The following is a 25,347-nucleotide window of genomic DNA, read 5'->3' on the forward strand; positions in this document are numbered from 1 at the left end:
AGCGCAGCGAGCCCGCGTGGGGCGGCGTTACGCCTCCTCCGACCTTTTCATACCCCTACTATCCACGTCGGCGTGGAGTTGATCTTATATAGTGTGGCGTGCGCAGCAGATACCTTCACAGGTATCTGCGTCCCCTTGCGGGACTCGCTATGCTCGCCACGCTTCGGGCTCGGTGGCTCACTGCGCTCGCCACACTATATAAAATCAACTCCATGCCGACATGGATAGTAGGGGTATGAAAAGGTCGGAGGACGCTTACCGCCGCCCCTCGCGCGCTCGCTGCGCTCGCCACGCTTCGGGTTGGCGTCAACAGTGGGGTGGCGTTAACAATGGGGGGAGGGCATTAAACATAATTTTTAACCATATTCAATGTGAAATGGGCCATATTGGCCCATTTCACATTGTCACCTATGTAAAATCGGGTTGATCGCGTTGATCGCATCGAGGCCCATTATAATGGGCCGCGATCAACCCGATTTTCACTTAAAAAAAAAATAACATTAATCGGGTCCATCGCATTGATTGTATGCCTTAAATGCCTTAAACTTAAGGCATACAATCAACGAGATGGGCGCCATGCTAGGAAACAAGTACCAAATTAAATGTGAATTTTATACGTTCTTTTCTTCTGTGGTCCCTCCATCTTTTTTCAAGTCAATATAAAGCTCCATTTTATGTTGTTAATTAATTATTTTAGTCAATTGTATGTAATCTCATTCTGTGATGGACATACTGTAAAGAAAATCTTTGTATGTTACATTTTTTAGATTGTAAACTAAAAACCCCTGATAAAGTCTCTGAGCGAGACGAAATGCGTCAGTTATTGAGTGATGCTATCTGAAAATAAAAATAGGTACTTGTGTAGAATCACGGCTCCCATGATGTCCATCGCATAGCAAAAAATCGCATGCGATTTTTTACAGAAATGCATCCAAATGCATTGAAATTAGTATCAAACATGTTCAATGGCCCCCAAATGTCATTTTTGAGACTGTACCACCCCCACTATCAACGTGAACCCGAAGCGTGGCGAGCTATATATACCTGGCCATTTGGGCTGGTCAGGTGTGCTCCTGATGACGGAACTTCATTCCGAAACAGCTGTCAAGCATACCTGACTATGCCTCTATATGCAGTACCTTCATGTCATCATGCTGTCTTTCTGCCGTCAAGTATGTGGAAGCCTTGAGTTCTTATCGCATGGAATGTACCTGCTATTCATGATGAACTTTTTTTACATAAAACTCTTTTTGCATCTTTGAAGTGGTTGTGCCTGCCTCTAATTATTGCTGGATTGGAACCCTTATGTGGCACAGGCACCCAAATGCTGATTGTAAGGGTTCCAATCCAGCAATAATTAGAGGCAGGCACAACCACTTCAAAGATGCAAAAAGAGTTTTATGTAAAAAAAAGTTCATCATGAATAGCAGGTACATTCCATGCGATAAGAACTCAAGGCTTCCACATACTTGACGGCAGAAAGACAGCATGATGACATGAAGGTACTGCATATAGAGCAGGGCTGGGCAACACCGGCCCTCCAGATGTTAATGAACTACACATCCCAGGATGCTTTGCATTAGTTTTGCTATGTGGCCATGCTGAAACTGATGCAAGGCATGCTGGGATGTGTGGTTCATTAACATCTGGAGGGCCGGTGTTGCCCAGCCCTGATATAGAGGCATAGTCAGGTATGCTTGACAGCTGTTTCGGAATGAAGTTCCGTCATCAGGAGCACACCTGACCAGCCCAAATGGCCAGGTATATATAGCACTAGCAATAAAGATGTACATTTGTGATTAATGCAATCACCTTTGATCACATGTGTGTATCATAACGAAGCAAGCGTCCAGTCCAGCCTCCGCCAGTACTGGCGCGTCACTTCCTGTACCATCTGATAGGGTGTAGAGCTGTCAAGGCCCCCACGTGGTACACTGCGTGACACGGCTTCCGCCGGCCCCAGCAGCGATCACCAAGGAGACCAACAACAACTCCTGCCAATGACGTCATCACCCGGTAACTAGATGCATGATAGGTTCTGAGCCCATCAACGCGTGTGTAACCATGGCGACGCGTCACTGGTCGCCGGTTTTAAGTGTCAGACAGCAGCAAACACACTAAGTATCTGCTACCGCTTCACTATGGGCCTTATTCTGATCGGTGCGGCCCGATCAGAATATGCGGCCACGACCGTGCAGGCGAATCCCCGCCTTCCATACGGATCGCCACCTCCGTCCGTACGCGGATATGTGGCGATCCGCATGAAATTGGACGGGGATACGCCTCCTCCGTCTTGGGAGCAGCCCCTGCATTCGATGGTCGCCGAACATCGAATGCAGGGCCGCACGCTCCACCAGGTCCCGCCACACAAGACCACACGGACACTTGTCCGTGTGAAATCATGTATGGGGGCGGGCAGCTGACATCCGGCGATGTCAGATGCCCGCCCCTACACACGCGTCACGGCCTCATTACCATGCATACGCCCCGCGTTTGCATGGGAACGCCCATGAAACGCGGGGCGTATGCATAGGGTAATGAGGCTAAGTAGCCCCTCACGCCCCTCTACGCCCCCTGTGCGGCGTGTCAAGAATACGTGCGGCGAAATCGCCTGCACATGCGCAGAGTGACCTCTGCACATGCGCAGACGATCACCATCGGCGGGACGAGCGCATGCGGAGAAATCTGCACCGATCAGAATAAGGGCCTATGAGACCAATTGTGCACCCATTTTTACTAGGTTATTAGACACTGGTTACGTACTTGGTAGTATGCCAGTCTGTGTCAGTACCAATAAATGAATAGAGCAATAGCGATCACAAGTGTCAATATGTAGTTCTAAATTGCTATGGCTCATATACCTGGTTTACAATGAACACAATTAGAAAATAAACTTAATACAGATACAAACATCATAATACAGATATAAATGCTTACAAAAAACAATTGAGGGAAAATTCCTCATTTAAACCCAACGGGGACATGGAGGATAATTGGCTAATCCAAAAACATTATTTTTGTAGTAAAAGTTTCCCACGGTCACCACCCCTCCGTAACGTTGGGATGTGATTGATGGGTTGAAACCGAAAGTCTTTAAGAGTGTGACCATGGGCCACAAAATGTTTCGCTACCGGAGGTGTATCGAGATCAATTTTAAACATTGCCTTCTTAATCGAAGAACGATGTAACCCTATTCTCTCCTTTGCAGTGCGAATCGTCTTGCCGATATAAATTTTGTTACATGGACAGAGAATCGCATATATTATATATTTACTGTCACAATTAAATTTAAACTTGATCTCATACAATTTAGATGTCAATGGGTCAACAAAATGACTACCCACTATCATATACTGGCAGTTCACACATTTAGCACATTTAAAGGATCCCTTCTTGGGTGTAAGCCAATTTGAGGCTCTGGCTTTTGTCAAATCAGATTTCGCTATGATACTCTTGAGGTGGTTACTTTTCTTGTAACATAATCTGGGATTGGATTGATATACATGTCCCAGTACCTCATGAGTTTGAATGATGTGCCAGTGCCTCAAAACGGCTTTCTTAATTCTTTTAGAAGCGATAGAATAGGTGGAAACAAATGTAATCCTGTACTTATCACTCTTAACAGCAGACCGTAATAGTAGTTGTTCTTGTGGAAGTTCTTCACAATAGGCTATAGCTTAGTCTATTTCAGTATCTAAATAACCCCTCTTCTTAAATCATGCTCCCATCTCATGGAGCGTAACCCTAGCATCACTAGGTGATGATGTTATGCGCACAACTCACATTAATTGGGAGAGGGGCAAGCCGTTTTTGAGGGGCACAGGATGGAAGCTATCAGCAAAAAGAACAGTATTCTTGTCTGTTGGCTTTCTGTATAAGTTGGTAGACAGTATACCTTCATGATTATTAACACAAACCTCAAGAAAATTCATGGTAACTGCACTGAACGACATGGCAAATCTAATGGTAGATTCCAATGAATTGAGGTGATCGACAAACTGAGTAAGGAGTTCAGAGCCGCCAGTCCAAATTAAAAGTAGATCATCTATAAATCTAACATAAAACAAAATGTGGGATGGAAAAAGTGCATTACTCATAATATTCTGCTTCTCAAACATGTGCATAAACAAGTTTGCATGTGCTGGGGCCATATTAGACCCCATTGCTGTACCTTGTACTTGCAAAAAAAAAAGGAGTTTTCAAAAAAGAAAATAATTCTTATTTAACACCTTTCCATAAGCAAAAGTAAATAGTTAACATTTGGACCTGTGTAATACGGGCTGGCAGACACGAGACTCCTCACTGCGTCAAGACCATCTCTATGTCTGATATTGGTGTACAAACTCGAAACATCGAGTGTCACCATCAGTGCCGATTCAATAAGTATTCCTAGATCTTTCAATTTTACAATGAAGTCTGTGGTATCCTTCAAATAATAAGCGGTATTCTGGACAATGGGCTGGAGCCAAAAATCTATGAACTGAGATAATGGCTGGCAAATGAAGCCACGGGAGGACACAATAGGTCTACCTGGGGGTCGTGCTAAGGTTTTATGGACTTTAGGTAGTACTAGGGTGTACTTGTGTCAAGAAAGATGACGTGGATTCGTCAATCCAACCATTACAGAGGCCTAGTTTAATAACGGGATTTACCTCCTTTTTATAGTTGTAGGCGGGGTCATAAGTAAGGGGTTTATAGCAGGTTTGGTCAGAGAGTTGTCATTTAATTTCATCAATATAATCCCCCCCCCCCCCCTTATCTGCTGGTCTTATTGTTGTAGTGGTATTATCCTGTAGAGTACTGACAGCCTTATTTTCATCCCTGGTAAGATTATAGTAAGAGATTTTTTGTTTTTTCATATAGGATAATGTATCCCTTTTTACCAGTCTAAAGAATGTATCTATAGATGGATTTAAGCATGGCGGATCAAAACTACTTTTGGGTTTAAACAGATTTATATTACAGTCAGGCGAGGGGTGTTTGTTAAAATAATCCTTTAATTTTAACAATCTTTGGAAATGATATCCGTGATCATGAAAACCCGCCAAAATTATGGGTCCCTGGGACCCCTCACTTACAAAAATCGGGGTCCTACTTGACCTTTTCTGGGTCCCAAGGGCATAAAGCCTCCTCTCCCCTTCCCCAGCATGGCACATACAGAAGCCTCCTCCTCTCATCCATATGGCATATACCCTGCGCCAAGGGCCAGCCTGAGCCTATTTTTTTTTTGGTAAGCAAACATAGATTTGGGCACCCCAAAACTATAACTATTGTGGGTTGGGGGGGGGGTAATCAACTGGAAATTTGCCTACTCACATAAAGCAAGATACACGTATACTAGAAAGGAATAGGGACACCTGTGCTGCACCAATCAGGATTGTACAAGTAATGGCAGCAGGAACAGGAGGGATAGGGTAGCACAGTCTATAGGCTCCTCTCCTACAGGCAGCTCTGCCTGTTAAGAGTTAATTGGTGAGCTGGAGCCTCTCTGCCAGCCGTGCAGTGAGGGGAGAAGGGGGCAAGTGGGCCAATAACAACCAGCACTCAGAGCCTGGAGGAGGTGAGAGTGACACACAAGAGAGCAGCACCACGAGGTAGGAGAGGAGGAGGGAAGTCTGCAGCCCGAGTCCTGGTAGCAATAAATCCCCTTACATGACACAGCCAAGCACCATGCTAAATGGACCATGCACCCCTCTTACCTCTACTTCCTTCTCGGGTCTGTTATGTCCTCGCTGTCACACCTCCCTGGTTCTGGCCCCCAATGCTGGTTTCAGTTCCTCGTGCTCCGTCCTCACACCAGCCGCAGTTCTGTTCCCCTGCTCAGCAGCTGCTTCTGGTGTTGGCTCCAGCCATCTGTTGTTGAGGCACAGTGCAGGAGCCAGCTTACGCGGCTTCCGTGCACTGCTGCCTATGACTCTGCGGTGACAGGGACCCTTTCATTTTTGCGCCCAGCAGATTATGAAGAGCCCGTAACTCCACGGTCGCATCACAACTGAGGGGGAAATAGATCCCTCTGCCCTTGTCACACATATTAACACGGCGGGAATAAAAAATGAGTCCCTGGTGCTCCAAAGTGGGTAAAATACTCGGTATAGCGAGTATTTGCGAACCCTGGATATAATTCAACCTCAAAGTCGAACGGCTGTTGTCTAAATGTCCTCACAAAAGTGAGAACTGCCCCACTCCCCTGCATCGGCTTGGTATTGTACATGACGCTTTAACTATGGATGCTATGGCACTTCCGGTACCGGGCGTGCGTTCCAACAGTATGGAATGCACGGCACTTCCGGTTTCGCGGCATTTGATGTTTATAACTAATTTTATCGGTACTTATGTATTATCTGGGCTCCCATGTTAAATGCCCCCTTATTTTTTCATACCCTTACTATCCAACTACGCATGGAGTTGATTTTATATAGTGTGGCGAGCGCAGCGAGCCACCGTGCCCGAAGCGTGGTGAGCACAGCGAGCCCCGCGAGGGGATGCGGTCTCATAAGAAAAACGGAAGCCCAGATATTACATAAGTACCATTTTATCTACTTCTCCTTATAATACACCTCATGCCAGTTTACCTGATAGCTTAACCGCTTTGTCACTAAGCTTATTATTATGTTTATAAACCAGCAGGTTGTTGGGACATATGACTTTTATGTTAGATAGCTGTGATTGGTCACTCAGTATACCATGTGATGTAGAACAGGTATATATACCGCTTTGGTGGCCAGTATGAATTGTCTGTTCATGGTGGAAGGACCTCCTTTACATTATGCTTGGCTTTGACAAAGGTCTTGGATAAGACCGAAACGTTAGCCCTGTCATGTGAGCAACAATAAATCTTTTTTCACGTTTTATTCAACGATCGGTGAGTGCCCTCTTTTTCTGTTCTCTATATATATAGATAGATAGATAGATAGATAGAGAGAGAGATTCTGGCACCCTTGGATGATGTCTCATTGCTGCTGTCCGAACGTTGACCGCTGGACACCTCAGCAGGGGGCGTAGCGATCTGACAGCGGCAATGAGACATTATCCAAGAGTGCCAGACTCACGCCATCCACCGCAATGACACCCTGCTGGATGGACACCGCAGCAATTGGGCATGAGTATCGGGGGGACACAGGTGAGGGTACGATGTAACCAGGTGACACGACAGGGAGTGTGCGGCTGTGGGTGGGCCTTCAGGGGCGGGGGCACCTTAATACATGTTCACTCCTGTATTTAACTGGTGTAGTGTTCATTCTAGCACCCGCTATTTTTTAAACCCATGCAGTTCCTCTTCCCTGCCTGGGGTGTCACTGCCTGCTGTAGTGCTTCTAGCACAGTGTGGTCTGTATATCAGCACTGATATGCAAACCAGACCAGTGCTAGAAACAGCAGACAGAAACACCCCAGGCAGGGAAGAGGAACTGCATGGGTTTAAAAAATAGCGGGTGCTAGAATGAACACTACTGGTGTATGTACACTATTGTGATTGTATGCAATTGTTCTTGAAAAAGGAGTAAACGTCGGACAACCAAGACCCACAGCCTGGTGTGATTATTTTTTTTTGCAAAAGTCCTAGGAGTCCTACAGTGTCCACACATGGCGGCGCAAGCCAGCGCTAAGCGTCCTTCAGCATCCTGACAACCAAGGACCTGGCAGTGGAGCAGTTTGCCCTGGTATTTTATGTAAAATCATGTTACCAGCCCTCACTGTGGAATTTTTTGGTACGAGTTCATTGGAGTGAATTTACATTCCCCAGAAATTAAAAGTGTTATCTGCACCATGAAGCGCCCCTTTCTGTATATGTGTATGTGTGTGTGTATATATATATATATATATATATATATATATATATATATATATATACTGGCACAAAAGTCACTTTATATAATAAGTGTGTGTACTGATACTTTACATTTCTATACATACCACATCGCTTCACGAGTGTACCAATTGCTGACCCTGAAGAACACCAGGAGGAAGCATCATGCCAAAGATACTGCTATATGCTCTCATGCATCATGTCATTTGTTATGCTTATAGAACATTAATTTGAGGAATCCTATCACCTATGCTTTGACACTGAAGGCGCAAAGTTCCATCACCGATAAACATTTAGTATAAAGTTCATCGGGAAAAAAAACGGAAAACCCAGAGAACTGTTTGCAGCCACCACACACATTGGGAGTGTCTATATTTATCACTTTCTCACCTGTATATTCAGTGTATGTATTCACATTTGGTGATATTGAAGTGTGTTTTTTATTTATATTTTTAAAAGTTGCAGCCCTTGGTACACTATTGCATAATATATAAATACTCTGGGTGGGCGGTTTTGTATTCATCCGTATACTCCGAGTGGGTGGTCCCTGACATGGAAACTATGCTTTGTAATTTGCGCACCCTTTGTCTCATGACTTGCACAAAAATAGTTTTATTGATTGTTTTGAACCATATGGGGGTAACTCGTCCACCCCTGATGACGTCAGCAATCATCACCACAATGTTTTACAGGAGGCCACTGCCTCCTCACTGTATATTAACCTTTGTACCACATGCATCTTACCTGTTCCTGATGTCAGTTGAATAAATCGAAAGGTTGAACTGTATTGAGTCTCCTGTATCCCTTTTTTTTATTAAACCCAATATATTGCATCTTTGGATTAATTAAGAACAACCTTTTTTCCACCTCAAACGTTCGCGTTCGCAAACGTCAGGGCTGCTTTGCTCCTAATAGCACACCCCATTTTTTGTAGAAAATAATATTCACCGCTATAGAAGAAGACATTTTCGAGTTAAAGTTTTTTTCCAATATTATCAGCAGGAATTCAATAAATGGTCCTTTGTAATTTTGGTTGTCCAACAATAGTGTCTCCACTGATTTCAAACCCTCATTGTGGGGGATATTTGTGTACAGACTGGAGACAGATCCTGTAAGTACGTACCTTCAGCCTGTATTGCTAGTTGAAGCCAGTAATCTGTGCACTTGGCAATTACGTTGTAAAGAGTTTCTGGCTGAAATTATGGGTCAGTCCAGAGGACATGTTGGATTCTTGTATATTTTGGGAAGACTATACAGTAAAGGAACCACTGGTTAATATATTTGCAATGCTCTGTGAGTTATCTTATTGCTGATACTGTCTTTTAATGAATTATTCAAGATGTGATGAATTTATTTTTTTATACAATATTTTGGGGTCACTGGAGATCTTTTTATAAACATCCCTATCACTTAATTGCTTATTGATTTCAGTTTCTTATATAGCGCAGCAGATTCCGTTACAGTGTCTTATATAGCGCAGCAGATTCCGTTACAGTGTCTTATATAGCGCAGCAGATTCCGTTACAGTGTCTTATATAGCGCAGCAGATTCCGTTACAGTGTCTTATATAGCGCAGCAGATTCCGTTACAGTGTGTTATATTGCGCAGCATATTCCGTTACAGCGTCTTATATAGCGCAGCAGATTCCGTTACAGTGTCTTATATAGCGCAGCAGATTCCGTTACAGTGTCTTATATAGCGCAGCAGATTCCGTTACAGTGTGTTATATAGCGCAGCATATTCCGTTACAGCGTCTTATATAGCGCGGCAGATTCCGTTACAGTGTCTTATATAGCGCAGCAGATTCCGTTACAGTGTCTTATATAGCGCAGCAGATTCCGTTACAGCGTCTTATATAGCGCGGCAGATTCCGTTACAGTGTCTTATATAGCGCAGCAGATTCCGTTACAGTGTCTCATATAGCGCAGCAGATTCCGTTACAGGTTCTTATATAGCGCAGCAGAGTCCGTTACAGCGTCTTATATAGCGCAGCAGATTCCGTTACAGTGTCTTATATAGCGCAGCAGATTCCGTTACAGCGTCTTATATAGCGCAGCAGATTCCGTTACAGCGTCTTATATAGCGCGGCAGATTCCGTTACAGTGTCTTATATAGCACAGCAGATTCCGTTACAGTGTCTTATATAGCGCAGCAGATTCCGTTACAGCGTCTTATATAGCGCGGCAGATTCCGTTACAGTGTCTTATATAGTGCAGCAGATTCCGTTACAGTGTCTCATATAGCGCAGCAGATTCCGTTACAGGTTCTTATATAGCGCAGCAGAGTCCGTTACAGCGTCTTATATAGCGCAGCAGATTCCGTTACAGTGTCTTATATAGCGCAGCAGATTCCGTTACAGCGTCTTATATAGCGCAGCAGATTCCGTTACAGTGTCTTATATAGCGCGGCAGATTCCGTTACAGGTTCTTATATAGCGCAGCAGATTCCGTTACAGCGTCTTATATAGCGCGGCAGATTCCGTTACAGTGTCTTATATAGCGCGGCAGATTCCGTTACAGTGTCTCATATAGCGCAGCAGATTCCGTTACAGGTTCTTATATAGCGCAGCAGATTCCGTTACAGGTTCTTATATAGTGCAGCAGATTCCGTTACAGCGTCTTATATAGGGCAGCAGATTCCGTTACAGTTTCTTATATAGCGCAGCAGATTCCGTTACAGCGTCTTATATAGCGCGGCAGATTCCGTTACAGTGTCTTATATAGGGCAGCAGATTCCGTTACAGCGTCTTATATAGCGCAGCAGATTCCGTTACAGGTTCTTATATAACGTGGCAGATTCCGTTACAGCGTCTTATATAGCGCGGCAGATTCCGTTACAGTGTCTTATATAGCGCAGCAGATTCCGTTACAGTGTCTTATATAGCGCAGCAGATTCCGTTACAGTGTCTTATATAGCGCAGCAGATTCCGTTACAGTGTCTTATATAGCGCGGCAGATTCCGTTACAGTGTCTTATATAGCGCAGCAGATTCCGTTACAGCGTCTTATATAGCGCAGCAGATTCCGTTACAGCGTCTTATATAGCGCAGCAGAGTCCGTTACAGCGTCTTATATAGTGCAGCAGATTCCGTTACAGCGTCTTATATAGCGCAGCAGATTCCGTTACAGTGTCTTATATAGCGCGGCAGATTCCGTTACAGTGTCTTATATAGCGCAGCAGATTCCGTTAGTGTCTTATATAGCGCAGCAGATTCCGTTACAGTGTCTTATATAGGGCAGCAGATTCCGTTACAGCGTCTTATATAGTGCAGCAGATTCCGTTACAGTGTCTTATATAGCGCAGCAGATTCCGTTGCGCTTTACAATAGTAGGCAGTGATAAAACAAACTGGGTAACAACAGACAGACTTGGGGGTTAGAGGGCCCTGCTGCAAGCTTACAATCTATAGGGATATAGGAGGGAAACACAAGGACAGGCACCAGTAATACCATAGCAGTCCCACCAAGTTACAAGTCCAGAAGGGAAGCTATATAATACATAAGTGCCTCAGAGAGTTATGCGTGTAAATCTAACCGACTATCTAGCAAGCCCAACAGCCTCCTTGGGCAGCTTTTACTCAGTTTCTGGGTACTTTAGTGGATAGGCTGACACCCGTTATGGGTCCCGCGCCTCTGCCACAAGCACCGGTGATGCAAGTAACTCTGCCATGGGTTAATTCACTGTCGGACACCATGCTGTCCTTGACGCAGTACCTAGCAGCTCAAAAGGCACTGCCTTCCCCTGCACAGGGTTCAAAAAGGCCTAAAAAGCCGACGTCATCTCAGTCGACCCTGATGATCAAGGTGGGGAGCTGAGGACGATAGGGCAGACACCTCAGGTGGGGAACCTGACACTGAGGAGGTAATGACCACTAAGGTTATTGTCCCTGAACTCATAACCGCCATACGGGCGGTATTCCTATCTGTAGAGAAGGCACCGACTCCAGGGCCCAAAAGTTACTACTTTTCACCCCTTCATCCCTCCAGGAAAAGTATGGGACAGTTGTTTGACAGACAGACAGGACAAGCCAAGTCAGTCAATCCCAAGACCAGACAACCCTGGGCAACTAGGCAGGCAACTCCTAAGCCTGACAAGCCCACAGCCTGACGGTGCAGGCCTCCCTCTGGGGCATCCCAGGGTGGGGGGGGGGGGGGGGGTTGCTGACTTCTCTTCTTCGTAGAAGAATGGCTCAGGTCTACATTCAATGTCTGGGTGAGAGAAGTGGTGATCCATGGGTACTTCATGTCCTTCAATTTACGCCCCCTTCAACAGTTTTTCCAGACAAACTACCCGGAAGATCTAAAAAAGAGGGCCTGCCTGCTACAATCCAAAGTGATTGTATCAGTACCTCAACAGTGAGGTCAAGGGTATTATTCGACGCTGTTTTTGGTACCCAACGGATCTTTCAGGCCTAGACTAAACCCTCAAATCACTAAACAAGTTTGTGAAGGTGTCAAAGTTCCGCATGGAGACACTATGGTCCATTGTAATTGCAATAGAACCAGGGGACTACATGGTATCCCTGGACATTCAGGATGCATACCTGCATATCCCCATTACTCAGTCTCACCAACGTTTCTTGTGGTTTGCCATACTACTTTAACACTATCCGTACCAAGCCCTCCCATTTGGGTTGACCACGGCACCAAGGATTTTCACAAAGGTTATGGCAGTCATGACAGCCTCCCTAAGACATCAGGGATTCAGGGTCATCCCATATCTGGACGATCTCTTGAATCTAGCCAGCTCACAGGAGACCCTGTTAAAACACCTTCAGCTGACGAAGGATTTCTTAGACTCACGGATGGCTTATAAATTGGAAGAAATCTGCTCTGGTTCCGTCGTTCCAGAGACAATTGGCTACATTACCGGATTCAACAACCATATACCCTCCAGTGGCTCCTTGGGATTTGTCAGTGGTTCTAGAAGCTCTCTCAAAACCACCATTAGAACCTTTAAATTTGGTAGAATTATAGTGGCTCACTGCCAAGGTACAGATGGAGCGGGACTTATCTATCCAGGGGATGGCGACGCCAGCCGCTATCCCCTGCGCCGCGCGCGCACACACGAGGTGCACGCGCGTCCCCTTCCGACGGTGCTGCCGGCGGTCGCCCGGTGTCTACACCGGGTCCCCGCAGCCCCCTGAAGCGGGAGGCGGAAAGGATTGCATCGCGTCTCAGTTAGATGGAGCGCCGTGTTGCTGGCGGATCACCAGCAACATGCTGCTGGTGATTCGCCAGCAACAATAAGACCTGCTCCATCTGTAGTCTCCATTCTGTAGTCCTTTGCTTTAGCTAGGAGAGAGGAGATCATATTTGGGGGCTTCCACCTGTTGTTCCCCTTTTCTGATATTCCATTGTGACAGGGCTTTTCTGCAGACAAAACCTTCCTACCTTCCAAAGATAGTCTCAAAATTCCATGTCAACCAGGAAATAGTGGTCCCAGCACTAAGGGGGTTATTCTGATTCACTCGGAAAGGCACAATAACTCTCTAATGGCCAAAACCATATGCACTGCAGGTGGGGCTGATGTAACATGTGCAGAGAGAGTTGTGCAGGCTCTTAAAATCTATGTACAGTGGACGGAATCCACAAAAGAGTGTGGCCTGCTCACAAACAGGCTCTGGCTCGCTGGATTAGGTGGCCATCACACAGCCTTATGAAAAGGCTAACTTACCGTTGCCTTCTTCAATTTCTGCACATTCCACAAGGTCGGTTGGTCCTTTGTGGGCTGCTCGTCGTAGTGCTTCTGCTGAACAGCTGTGTATGGCAGCAACATGGTCCTCGGTCCACACATTTCTGAGGTACTATGCCTTTGATACTTTTACTTCCCAAGATGCTGCGTTCAGGCGCTAAGTTCTACTGTCCCTCAGGTGTCTACCCACCATTCATATACTGCTTTGGGACATCCCTGAAGTTAACCCTGTGGGACCCAGGAACCCTGAAGAGGAAAATGGGAGTTATGGTAAAACTTAACTTTGGTTAAATTCTTCAAGGTTCCTTGGACCACAGGGCTCCCACCCTGGTACACCTGATGTATGTTGGGCATGTGACTTTGGTATTCTGTCCTCTTTCCTCTTGTATGAGTGAACATATACTGTGCCTGTATTTTGTCTTTTGTCCTCTTCTGCTTCCTGCTGGGGATTTTTAAATAAACTGACTGTCCTAGCATGGAGGCGGGGTTATAGGGGAGAGGAGCCAGGCATGATGGGAAGCCCAAAGCTTTGGAGAACTGGTGCCCAGTCCTCCGGTTCCGCCTACAACCCCGATTTTTAAACCTGTGTGCCCAGGAACCAAAAGGGAGTTAACCTAAGGTAGGTTTTACCATATCTCCCATTTTCGGTTGCGGTGAGGTTATTAACACTTTTGTTGATTTTTAGCACTTTCAATAAATGCGTTCTCCAACAGACGACTGTGGCATCTAATGGAGGGATTAAAACTTTGCGTTTCAAGAGTGGATTTCCTCTTAAACGGATGAACTTGTTCCGTATCCTGTGAGTTAGAAGAATGCAAAAAAAAAATATCCCTTCAATTTTAAATTTCCATGGGGTCGACTTCTAGTAAAATTCTTTGTAGTGGTGTCTGCACAAATGAGTCCTCTGTTTTAAAAGATTTTTTCTAATTTTCTGAAAGGGCATAGTCTGATAAATTCATGATTAGATTGACTTTTTATAGGTACATTTTTGTCCACCTTTCGCTTTGACCACTACAGCGGGTGTAGTGCCTCCTGTGTCTGTACATGTAGTCACTCCTAAAGGGGGTCTAGCAGAGCTGTTGTCATTCTCACTTGTGTGGAGGTATTTTCATTCAGGGTCCTTTTGACATCTCATCCTAAATTGGCATTTGATGAGTTCTTTCTTGTAATTACCAATGCTGGTTTTTAATTTATCAAGCCAATCTTGGTTGCTATCCTCTGTCAAAACTTATAAGGCATTGGATTTAAGATGTAACATTTTTCACTTGGCCTCCTCCATGACTCTAGTGGACTCCTTATGACCAATAGTATCAATTCCATAGAACATTTGTTAAGTACAGCCACCCAATGTCGGCAGAAATCTGAATTATGTCTGCTGATCGTTTGATCGCAATGGTAATCGGACAAACAAACTCCATGGAGGATCTGCAGAATTATATATATATATATATATATATATATATATATATATATATATATATATATATATATATATATATATATATATATATATATATATTTCTATCCTAATGTCACTCTGTAATGTATCATTCCAGCTCCCTCTTCCTTCTGATAAACAGTATATACCCCCTTGAATGTTTTTCCCCGTTTGCAAATAACTCCGTCTATACTGACTTTTATTTGCTTTGCAAATAGCCGAGAACAGGGCAGGCACTGACGTCATGTGCAGGCTTCAGAACGCTTGTGTTCACATGGGGACGCCCACCATTTTTCCGTTTATGCGGGCACTCCCAGGAAACGCTGGGAGTCTCCAGGCACCAGCCCCCTGTCCGCCTCCTTCCCACCTCCTCCTCTGTGAAAGTCTACAAAGGCATTTGCATAGTGGCCCTGCACATGCGTATATCCACATATACACATATACACATGTGCCGAGCCGCATTATCAGTCCTCAGACCCAATTCAGCTCTTTACAAGCCAACTCCCTTTGTTCACTGTTATCACATTGTACTTGGTAAACGTCTCAAATGTCTTTCTAACACCGTTCTTCTAGGGGCAGTTTGGGGTGCAGGCAGAAGATCTGATAAGCTGTTTGGTCTGCACAATATCTTTAACACGTGGGGAATCCATCCGGAGATTACACAGCAAACAACAAGCGGAGGGTAAGTGATTGGCCAGGTCCTGCCCTGAAGTCATTGGTTTCGTATAATGGGATATACTGTACAGATTTGTCCACCTACATCTATCCTCCATGTGATACAAGTGGTGTTATACATAAGGTATGAGCTCTGAGTGACTCTGCAGCACCAGGAATTGTCTTTGTGACTTTCCATTAAATATCGCCTTATTTGCCAAACGGATGCACAAACAGCTTCTGTTGATGGCAGTGATATGCAGCATGCTTCTATTCAGTGAGTGACTGCTGCTGTATCTGCGTAAGAAATGGCATGTTACAGTGTGTTTCTCCTTTCTCCTCCTCCTATTCCTCCTCCTTCTTAGTCTTTGTCTTCATCGTCTTCGTCATCTTCCTTGTCTTCTTCTTCTTCGTCCTTTGCTCTTCTCGTCTTCTTTTTTCCCCTCATCTTCTTCTTCTTTTATCCGTCGTCGTCTTCTTTTTTTTCCCTCGTCTTCTTTTTTCCCTCGTCGTCGTCTTCTTTTTTCCCTCGTCGTCGTCTTCTTTTTTCCCTCGTCGTCGTCTTTTTTTTCCCTCGTCTGCGTCTTCTTTTTCCCCCTCATCTTCTTCTTTTATCCGTCGTCTTCTTTTTTTCCCCCTCGTTGTCGTCTTCTTTTTTCCCCTCATCTTCTTCTTCTTTTATCCGTTGTCTTCTTTTTTTCCCCCTCGTTGTCGTCTTCTTTTTTCCCTCGTCGTCTTCTTTTTTCCCTCGTCGTCTTCATTTTTCCCTCGTCTGCGTCTTCTTTTTTCCCCTCATCATCTTCTTCTTTTATCCGTCGTCGTCTTCTTTTTTTCCCCTCGTTGTCGTCTTCTTTTTTCCCTCGTCTTCTTTTTTCCCTCGTCTTCTTTTTTCCCTCGTCTTCTTTTTTCCCTCGTCTTCTTTTTTCCCTCGTCGTCGTCTTCTTCTTTCCCTCGTCGTCGTCTTCATTTTTCCCTCGTCTGCGTCTTCTTTTTTCCCCTCATCATCTTCTTCTTTTATCCGTCGTCGTCTTCTTTTTTTCCCCTCGTTGTCGTCTTCTTTTTTCCCTCGTCTTCTTTTTTCCCTCGTCTTCTTTTTTCCCTCGTCGTCGTCTTCTTCTTTCCCTCGTCGTCGTCTTCATTTTTCCCTCGTCTGCGTCTTCTTTTTTCCCCTCATCATCTTCTTCTTTTATCCGTCGTCGTCTTCTTTTTTTCCCCTCGTTGTCGTCTTCTTTTTTCCCTCGTCTTCTTTTTTCCCTCGCCGTCTTCTTCTTTTTTCCCTCGTCGTCGTCTTCTTTTTTCCCTCGTCGTCGTCTTCTTTTTTCCCTCATCGTCGTCTTCTTCTTCATTTTTCCCTCGTCTGCGTCTTCTTTTTTCCCCTCATCATCATCTTCTTTTATCCGTCGTCGTCTTCTTTTTTTCCCCTCGTTGTCGTCTTCTTTTTTCCCTCGTCTTCTTTTTTCCCTCGTCGTCGTCTTCTTCATTTTCCCTCGCCGTCTTCTTCTTTTTTCCCTCGCCGTCTTCTTCTTTTTTCCCTCGCCGTCTTCTTCTTTTTTCCCTCGCCGTCGTCTTCTTTTTTCCCTCGCCGTCTTCTTTTTTCCCTCGTCGTCTTCATTTTTCCCTCGTCTGCGTCTTCTTTTTTCCCCTCATCATCTTCTTCTTTTATCCGCCGTCGTCTTCTTTTTTTCCCCTCGTTGTCGTCTTCTTTTTTCCCTCGTCTTCTTTTTTCCCTCGTCTTCTTTTTTCCCTCGTCTTCTTTTTTCCCTCGTCGTCGTCTTCTTCTTTCCCTCGTCGTCGTCTTCATTTTTCCCTCGTCTGCGTCTTCTTTTTTCCCCTCATCATCTTCTTCTTTTATCCGTCGTCGTCTTCTTTTTTTCCCCTCGTTGTCGTCTTCTTTTTTCCCTCGTCTTCTTTTTTCCCTCGTCTTCTTTTTTCCCTCGTCGTCGTCTTCTTCTTTCCCTCGTCGTCGTCTTCATTTTTCCCTCGTCTGCGTCTTCTTTTTTCCCCTCATCATCTTCTTCTTTTATCCGTCGTCGTCTTCTTTTTTTCCCCTCGTTGTCGTCTTCTTTTTTCCCTCGCCGTCGTCTTCTTTTTTCCCTCGCCGTCTTCTTCTTTTTTCCCTCGTCGTCGTCTTCTTCTTTTTTCCCTCATCGTCGTCTTCTTCTTCATTTTTCCCTCGTCTGCGTCTTCTTTTTTCCCCTCATCATCATCTTCTTTTATCCGTCGTCGTCTTCTTTTTTTCCCCTCGTTGTCGTCTTCTTTTTTCCCTCGTCTTCTTTTTTCCCTCGTCGTCGTCTTCTTCATTTTCCCTCGCCGTCTTCTTCTTTTTTCCCTCGCCGTCTTCTTCTTTTTTCCCTCGCCGTCTTCTTCTTTTTTCCCTCGCCGTCTTCTTCTTTTTTCCCTCGCCGTCTTCTTCTTTTTTCCCTCGCCGTCTTCTTCTTTTTTCCCTCGTCGTCTTCTTCTTTTTTCCCTCATCGTCGTCGTCGTCTTCATTTTTCCCTCGTCTGCGTCTTCTTTTTTCCCCTCATCATCTTCTTCTTTTATCCGTCGTCGTCTTCTTTTTTCCCCCTCGTTGTCGTCTTCTTTTTCCCTCGTCTTCTTTTTTCCCTCGTCTGCGTCTTCTTTTTTTCCCCTAGACTGCGTCTTCTTTTTTCCCTCGTCGTCGTCTTCTTTTTTCCCTTGTTGGCTTCTTCTTTTTTCCCTCGTCTTCTTCTTTTTCGTAACTTATACTGTGACCCTCTCCTCCTTTGGTAACTTGTGCTGCACCTCTCCCCGCAGATGCCAGGGACTCCATCGCCCGTGTGGTTTACTCACGTATGTTTGGTTGGATTGTTACCAAAGTGAATGAGCTTCTGAGTGATGACGGGGTGAGCGGACCAGACCTGCAGGAGATCGGTGAGTCCCCTCCATACACCAGGCCTGGTGTTTGCATCACGGGTCCTTCCAGGTTCTGTATATAAGGCTCATATAGGGCATACTGTTGGTGCCAGGTTCTGTATAAGGCTCATATAGGGCATACTGTTGGTGCCAGGTTCTGTATAAGGCTCTGCAGGAACAGCACAGCCAGACATTGCAGCCAGCCAGGAGCCATGTGCAAGAACAACACAGCCAGCTGGGTGCCATGTGCAGAAACAGCACATCCAGACATCACTGCAAGCCGGGAGGCATGTGCAGGAACGGCACAGCCAGACTTCACTGCCAGCCGGGAGCCATATGCAGGAACGGCACAGCCAGATGTCACTGCTGTTGCAACGATGTGCATGAACAGCGCAGCCAGACGTCACTACCAGCCGGGAGCAATGTGCAGGAACAGAGCAGCCAGATTTTACTGCCAGCTGGTAGCCCGGTGCAAGAACAAGACAGCCACCCAGGAGCCATGTACAGGAACAGCACAGCCAAACTTCACTGCCAGCCGGGAACCATATGCAGGAACGGCACAGCCAGACTTCACTGCCAGCCGGGAGCCATATGCAGGAACGGTATAGCCAGATGTCACTGCCAGTCGCAACGATGTGCATGAACAGCGCAGCCAGACGTCACTACCAGCCGGGAGCTATGTGCAGGAACACTGCAGCCAGACATCACTGCCAGCCGCAAGCCATGTGCAGGAACAACGCAGCCAGCCAGGAGCCATATGCAGGAACAGATTGTCATGATAAATTCGGGTATACACTATAAGACATTTTTGAACAAATTCCACTTTTTTTTTAAATAGTTCAGTGTGTGCACACTATGGGGAGCACAATTTGCACGTGTGCAAACACTTAAACTTTGATCGCTTTGCAGTGTCATGTATATTATCTGACTATTCCTTCTCCGTACAATGGCCTTTATTCAGATCTGATCGCAGTACAAATTTGTTTGGAAAATGGGCAAAACCATGTGCACTACAGGTGGGGCAGATGTAACATGTGCAGAGAGAGTTACATTTGGGTGAGTTATTTTGTTTATGTGCAGGATAAATACTGTATGCATTATGTTTACACTGTAATTTAGATTTCAGTTTCAACACACCCCACCCAAATTTAACTCTAGCTGCACATGTTACATCTGCCCCACCTGCAGTGCACATGGTTTTGCCCATTTTCCAAACAAATTTGTACTGCAATCAGATCTGAATAAGGGCCAATGTCTGTCTGTGTGTGTCAAGAAAGTGCCCCGAGCAAATAAAATCACAATGTCTATACTGTATGTCCCCTGCCTGGGGTAAATAGCAATGGTACAAGCTTAATATTATATCAGCCGACCAATGGCAGCAGTTCTTGCCCATAGTAAAAATGCCAATGTCCTGCCTGGGTATGAGACCTTGTGTGTGTAAAGTTATTATTAACCAAATCACACCTAAAACATTTATGAAGGCATCTCTACCATTTGTGAGGGCAAAGTTAGTAAAGATAGGGAGGTTAACTGTTTAGGAACCTCCTCCCTGTTATGTCATTGCAGCAAGTCCATGCATCCTTTTTATCAAAATTTGAAGAATAAAAAACTTGTAATAACAAGCACCCCAGTATCAGTAAGGACCTGTAGTTTGGACTAATGCGTGCAATCTCCACTTCCAACACCCTCATACTCAACATCCTCATTAATGATCAGAAGAAGTTCTTCCCAAAAATATTTTTGTGGGGGCCTAAACAAACTAAGCACTTCAGCCACAGAGGTGTCAGTCCCTGTTGCTGAAGTGCTTGATGTGTTAATCTGTGCATGTCCATAAGGACCCAAAAACATTTCCACTTTGCACAACTTTTATTATGGGCTGCATTTTTGGGCAGCATCAGTAAATACTTATTAATTTGCAACACAACTAAACAGAACTAACTGGTTCATTTAGCCAATATTGGTGAATATTATTGTTAGCTACAGGGTGCTCAAAATTGACTGAAAATTAATGTTATTGTATACTGTAGAAACAAAAACCGACCCACAATTTTAGATATTTTTTGCAATTCTTTAAAACAAAATCCATGTCTAAAACCAAAGCATATGAGGGTGGTTTTGGCAAAGCTTGCACATCTTTAGTCAGTGTACCCCTTTGTACCTGGAGTCCATTTTACATCAGAACTACTGTATTTGATCAGTAGACATCAAAGTAGCATATAATGACTCCCACCACTGTTTGTCCATGAAGTATGAGGCGTTAAACACGGTAAGCTCACACGTACGACTCTCTTCTTACAGGTATTTTGGACATCTTCGGATTTGAGAACTTCGCTGTGAATCACTTTGAACAACTTTGTATAAACCTGGCAAATGAGCAACTACAAAATTTCTTTAACCATGTAAGTGTATAAATATCATATACTTGTGATAATGATGTTTTGCCCTGGAGACAAAGGTTATTACAGATGTGTTCTAACCCCTGTTGGTGTGTATGTATGTATGTATATGTGTGTGTGTGTGTGTGTGTGTGTGTGTGTGTGTGTGTGTATATATATAAATCAATTCAATCTCGCAATGAGAATAAAAGGCACTCAGTAGTCGGTTTATGCAGAAGAAAATGATTATATTCAGAGCATTGATGCCACCCGCCCACAGAAGGAATAGGTCATCGATGTATCCTCAGATGACATTTCACTCTTAACGAAGAGATAAACTGGAATACAGTAGTTTAGTATAATGTATTCCAGTTTATTCATGCACTTGCTGGTTGTTTATCATGCCTATTCTTTGTTGTTATGTTTCACTAAAAGTTGTAAATCTATATTTTTCATTTAGTATTCATTACAGTGGGGCACTGGCATTGACACTACTAGGAGGCATTTCTGCTGTAAGGGGTTGCTTGGAACCATACGGTGTGACGCCCCCTGGGAGTGGTCTCGGCCTGAGCCAGCGCTGTATTCAGCAGTGGAGCCAGACCATTGGGTCTTGTCAGTTATGTTTTGTGTGCATTTGTAATCTGGCTGCTGGTCCACAGGTCCTTCCTATGCATCCGGTGTCCCCTGCCTGAGATTGGGGTCGGGTTGTTGTGGCTAGGAAAGCAAGCGTCCGGTTGCTATGCAATGGAGCTTGTACTTCCGCCTGGAAGTAGGTGTCAATCACTTCCGGTTATGGGGACTCGGCATGCGGCGGAATGGCTGTGATCATCTGCCAGACTGTAAGTATAAATGTGTGTTCTTGTTGTGTACCCGGTGCTGTAGGTTTTGGGGCTGATGAAGGGGCTCATACCCCTAAAATGTTCCCCCTGTGGAACATAATATAATCATTTTCTTCTGCCTTTTTTCTTATTGCGAGACTGGATTGATATATGAATGCAGTATGGCAACAGTAGCAAGCTGTGGATGTATTTTGTGAGTGCTGGCAGTATTGGACCCTTATTTATTTATATCTATCTATCTACCAAGCAAGGTTCCCTAGCTCCAACCGGACACCAGGAAACCGACACGTCACTGCAGCAACTTTTTAAAATGCAGAAGGGTTTAGGGGGTTATTCAATGTGGGGGTCACGGCAGTCCAGCTTCTCGACCGCCGTGACCCAGTCCCTTTCTTGTTCAGCTCGACCGAGAACATGCAGGCGGGATTCAATGAACCAAGAAGCGCAATCTGCTAACAATGACGCCTTCATCACCACATGTTGATTCATTTTAGGGAAGAATGTCATTAATTGGATTCACTGCTGTATTTAATCATAGACCATATTCCCCCCTCTAATCGTGGTGGCGGTAGACTTAAACATCTATTGAAATTAGAGGTGACCTGGATCTACCGATTGAAATCCGTAGCGCCTAATGGCCTTACGGAACGCATTCATGTAATCAACGGTTATACCGTAGTTTTATATAACAAGGTTCCTGTTTCGTAAGCCAGTAACTATGGGTGAGATTTAATAGGATGAGAGATTCAGAAAGTGAGAGATTTGGTAAGAAATCTCCATTTTTTTTTAAAGCGGCAATCATCTACACTGCAAAACCAGTTTGATTTTGCAGTGTAAATGATTGCCGCTTTAAAAAACCTGGAGATTTCTCACCAAATCTCTCACTTTCTGAATCTCTCATCCTATTAAATCTCACCCTATATCTCCTGTTTTGAGAGCCAATGATATATAAGTATGTTTTTTTCTTGTCATTATTTCACTGATCCTTATATATAATGTTTGTAATTTTATGTAATATGTATAGTTTTATGATTGTGCTTCCCAGTCGTCATGACAACCGCGACACGGGTGAGAGCCGTAGTCGACGTGTGTAACGACCCGGAGGACATAATGCTGGTCAGACTGTTCAGTAGGTGATTATAGTAATGACGACAAGGAAAATGGGGGTAAACCTGCGCTTCCTATTGGGATCTAAAACTTAAAAATGATATTTCTCCTTTATGTAAATGTCCTTTTCTTCAGGTTATTCAGTCCGTAACGTAATACCGGCGTCTAGCACATATTATCCTCGGTTAGGTGTATGGCGCCGTTCGCATTGTATGGAGGAAGCCCTACACCCGTGTTCAGAAACAACAGCAGCAGCAGCTCCGGGCACAGAGCAAAGAGAGATGAGAGAGAGGTCTCTCTGCTCTGCGCCCGGAGCTGCTGCTGCTGTTGTTTCTGAACACGGGTGGAGGGCTTCCTCCATACAATGCGAACGGCGCCATACACCTAACCGAGGATAATATGTGCTAGACGCCGGTATTACGTTACGGACTGAATAACCTGAAGAAAAGGACATTTACATAAAGGAGAAATATCATTTTTAAGTTTTAGATCCCAATAGGAAGCGCAGGTTTACCCCCATTTTCCTTGTCGTTTCTATTATTATTGTAGTAGGTGGTACTACAGGGTTAACCCGCTGCATCCGAGTGGAAGCGCAAATCTTCAAACCTTTGCTCTTGTTAGATTATAGTAATGATGCCGTAGGTGTGAAACATGTGCATAGTGTATCGGGTTACCATGGTGATGACGCAGTGGGTGTGAGACACGGGCACCATCGCGGTGCGTCCGAGGTGGACCGTCGGATCAGTTAGTACTGATGGGAGGAGATGGCACCATTAATACCATTAAGGTTCTGCATTTTGAAAAGTTACTTCAGTGACGTGTCTGTTTCTTGGTGTCCGATCGGAGCTAGGGAACCTTGCTTTGTATGAATCACTCGCCTCCAATGGGTCAGACAGCTGCCGGGGTGCCATCTCAGGTATCAGGAAAACCCATCAACCATTATATCAAAAATAGCATAGAAGACACTCGCCAGTCTTCTTATTCGCTAGGGCAAATTCATTCCATCATCCCAACAATGTTAAAGTGCAAAAGTGCAAGACAGTGGGCCAAGGGCCGACATTTCGGTCTCACTCCAGACCTTTTTCAAGACCCCCACTCTCTCCTCATAAAGTGCACTTTATGAGGAAAGAGTGGGGGCCTTGAAAAAGGTCTGGAGTCAGACCGAAAGGTCGGCCCTTGGCCCACAGCCTTGCACTTTAACATTGTTGGGATGATGGAATGAATTTGCACTAGCAAATAAGAAGACTGGTGAGTGTCCTCTATGCTATTTTTGATAGATTATATATATATATATATATATATATATATATATATATATATATATATATATATATATAATCTATCTAAGTGATGATTAGGGTATAGCGGTGATTAGAGGGTTTCGGGGTATAGAAGTGAATAGGGTGTATCAGAGTACATAATAATGGTGATATAGGCCCCTGTGAGTATATTATAGTTATATATCACATATTATTGCAGCACATTTTTCTGATGGAGCAAAAGCATTACACGGAAGAAGGAATACAGCATGATGATGTCATCTTCACAAACAACCAACCTATATTGGTACGTGTGCAATATTAACAATAGGGGGAAGTCCTGAGCGCCGGTGTGTGACATAATATACAGAGGGGGAGGGAGACGTCAGCAGCAGTGTGTGTGTGTGTGATGATATACAGAGGGGGAGGGAGACGTCAGCAGCAGTGTGTGTGTGTGTGATAATATACAGAGGGGGAGGGAGATGTCAGAAGCAGTGTGTGTGTGTGATAATATACAGAGGGGGAGGGAGACGTCAGCATCAGTGTGTGTGTGTGTGATAATATACAGAGGGGGAGGGAGACGTCAGCAGCAGTGTGTGTGTGTGTGATAATATACAGAGGGGGAGGGAGATGTCAGAAGCAGTGTGTGTGTGTGATAATATACAGAGAGGGAGGGAGACGTCAGCAGCAGTATGTGTGTTTGTGTGTGTGTGATAATATACAGAGGGGGCACGTGAGACGTCGCAGGCACAAGAGCCAGAATCGGGGAATCTCCAAACAACGGGTATAACACAGCACAGTGAATCCCCAAAGCAACCCAATACAGAACGGGGAGCCCTGCCTAACAAGGAACTGGAATGACGGGCAGAAGGTAACAGAGAAATGTACACTGGAAACCACCAGAGAAATAGGCAGGCTAAGCCCACGGCGGGGTGAAGTCCAGAACCCCCAATTTAAACTACGGGCTGAGCAGCCCCGAAAACGAAATAAATTGGCCAGCCGCCGAGTAAAAAGCGAGATAATACCAGGCTCCACTGGAGCACTTACGTGACCCACGGAAAGGAGGTAACAGAGGATCAGGGCCAGGTACGGAAGCAGAGCCGAAGACCTAATGGGACCCAGAAGGAGATGAAGGAACTGGGAGCTGAGCTGTAGAGGATATATCCTGAGATCCAAACAGGAGACCGGAACAAGGGACCAGGTAGCGTAGCTGAGAGCTGACAGAGTTCCCTGCACAGGAAGCAGGAAATACACACTGGTAACAGGAAGCTATAACTGGCGGGATTCCACAGGTCAGCATGCCTTATC

At 44.9% G+C, this 25,347-nt stretch overlaps 1 protein-coding gene across 1 annotated transcript in view; it reads left to right on the forward strand.

Moving 5' to 3' along the window:
- Positions 1–25,347, forward strand: part of LOC146024716 (myosin-IIIb-like) — a 493,994-nt gene that overhangs the window by 251,850 nt on the left and 216,797 nt on the right. The window contains exons 9-12 of the mRNA XM_083155469.1: positions 15,508–15,616; positions 18,364–18,480; positions 20,761–20,861; positions 24,260–24,346. Of these exons, the coding sequence (XP_083011595.1) occupies positions 15,508–15,616; positions 18,364–18,480; positions 20,761–20,861; positions 24,260–24,346 (414 nt within the window). The remainder of the gene's footprint in view (positions 1–15,507; positions 15,617–18,363; positions 18,481–20,760; positions 20,862–24,259; positions 24,347–25,347) is intronic.

Source organism: Crinia signifera, chromosome 1, assembly GCF_055691185.1.
Source record: "Crinia signifera chromosome 1, ASM5569118v1, whole genome shotgun sequence".
Classification (NCBI taxonomy): Eukaryota; Metazoa; Chordata; class Amphibia; order Anura; family Myobatrachidae; genus Crinia; species Crinia signifera.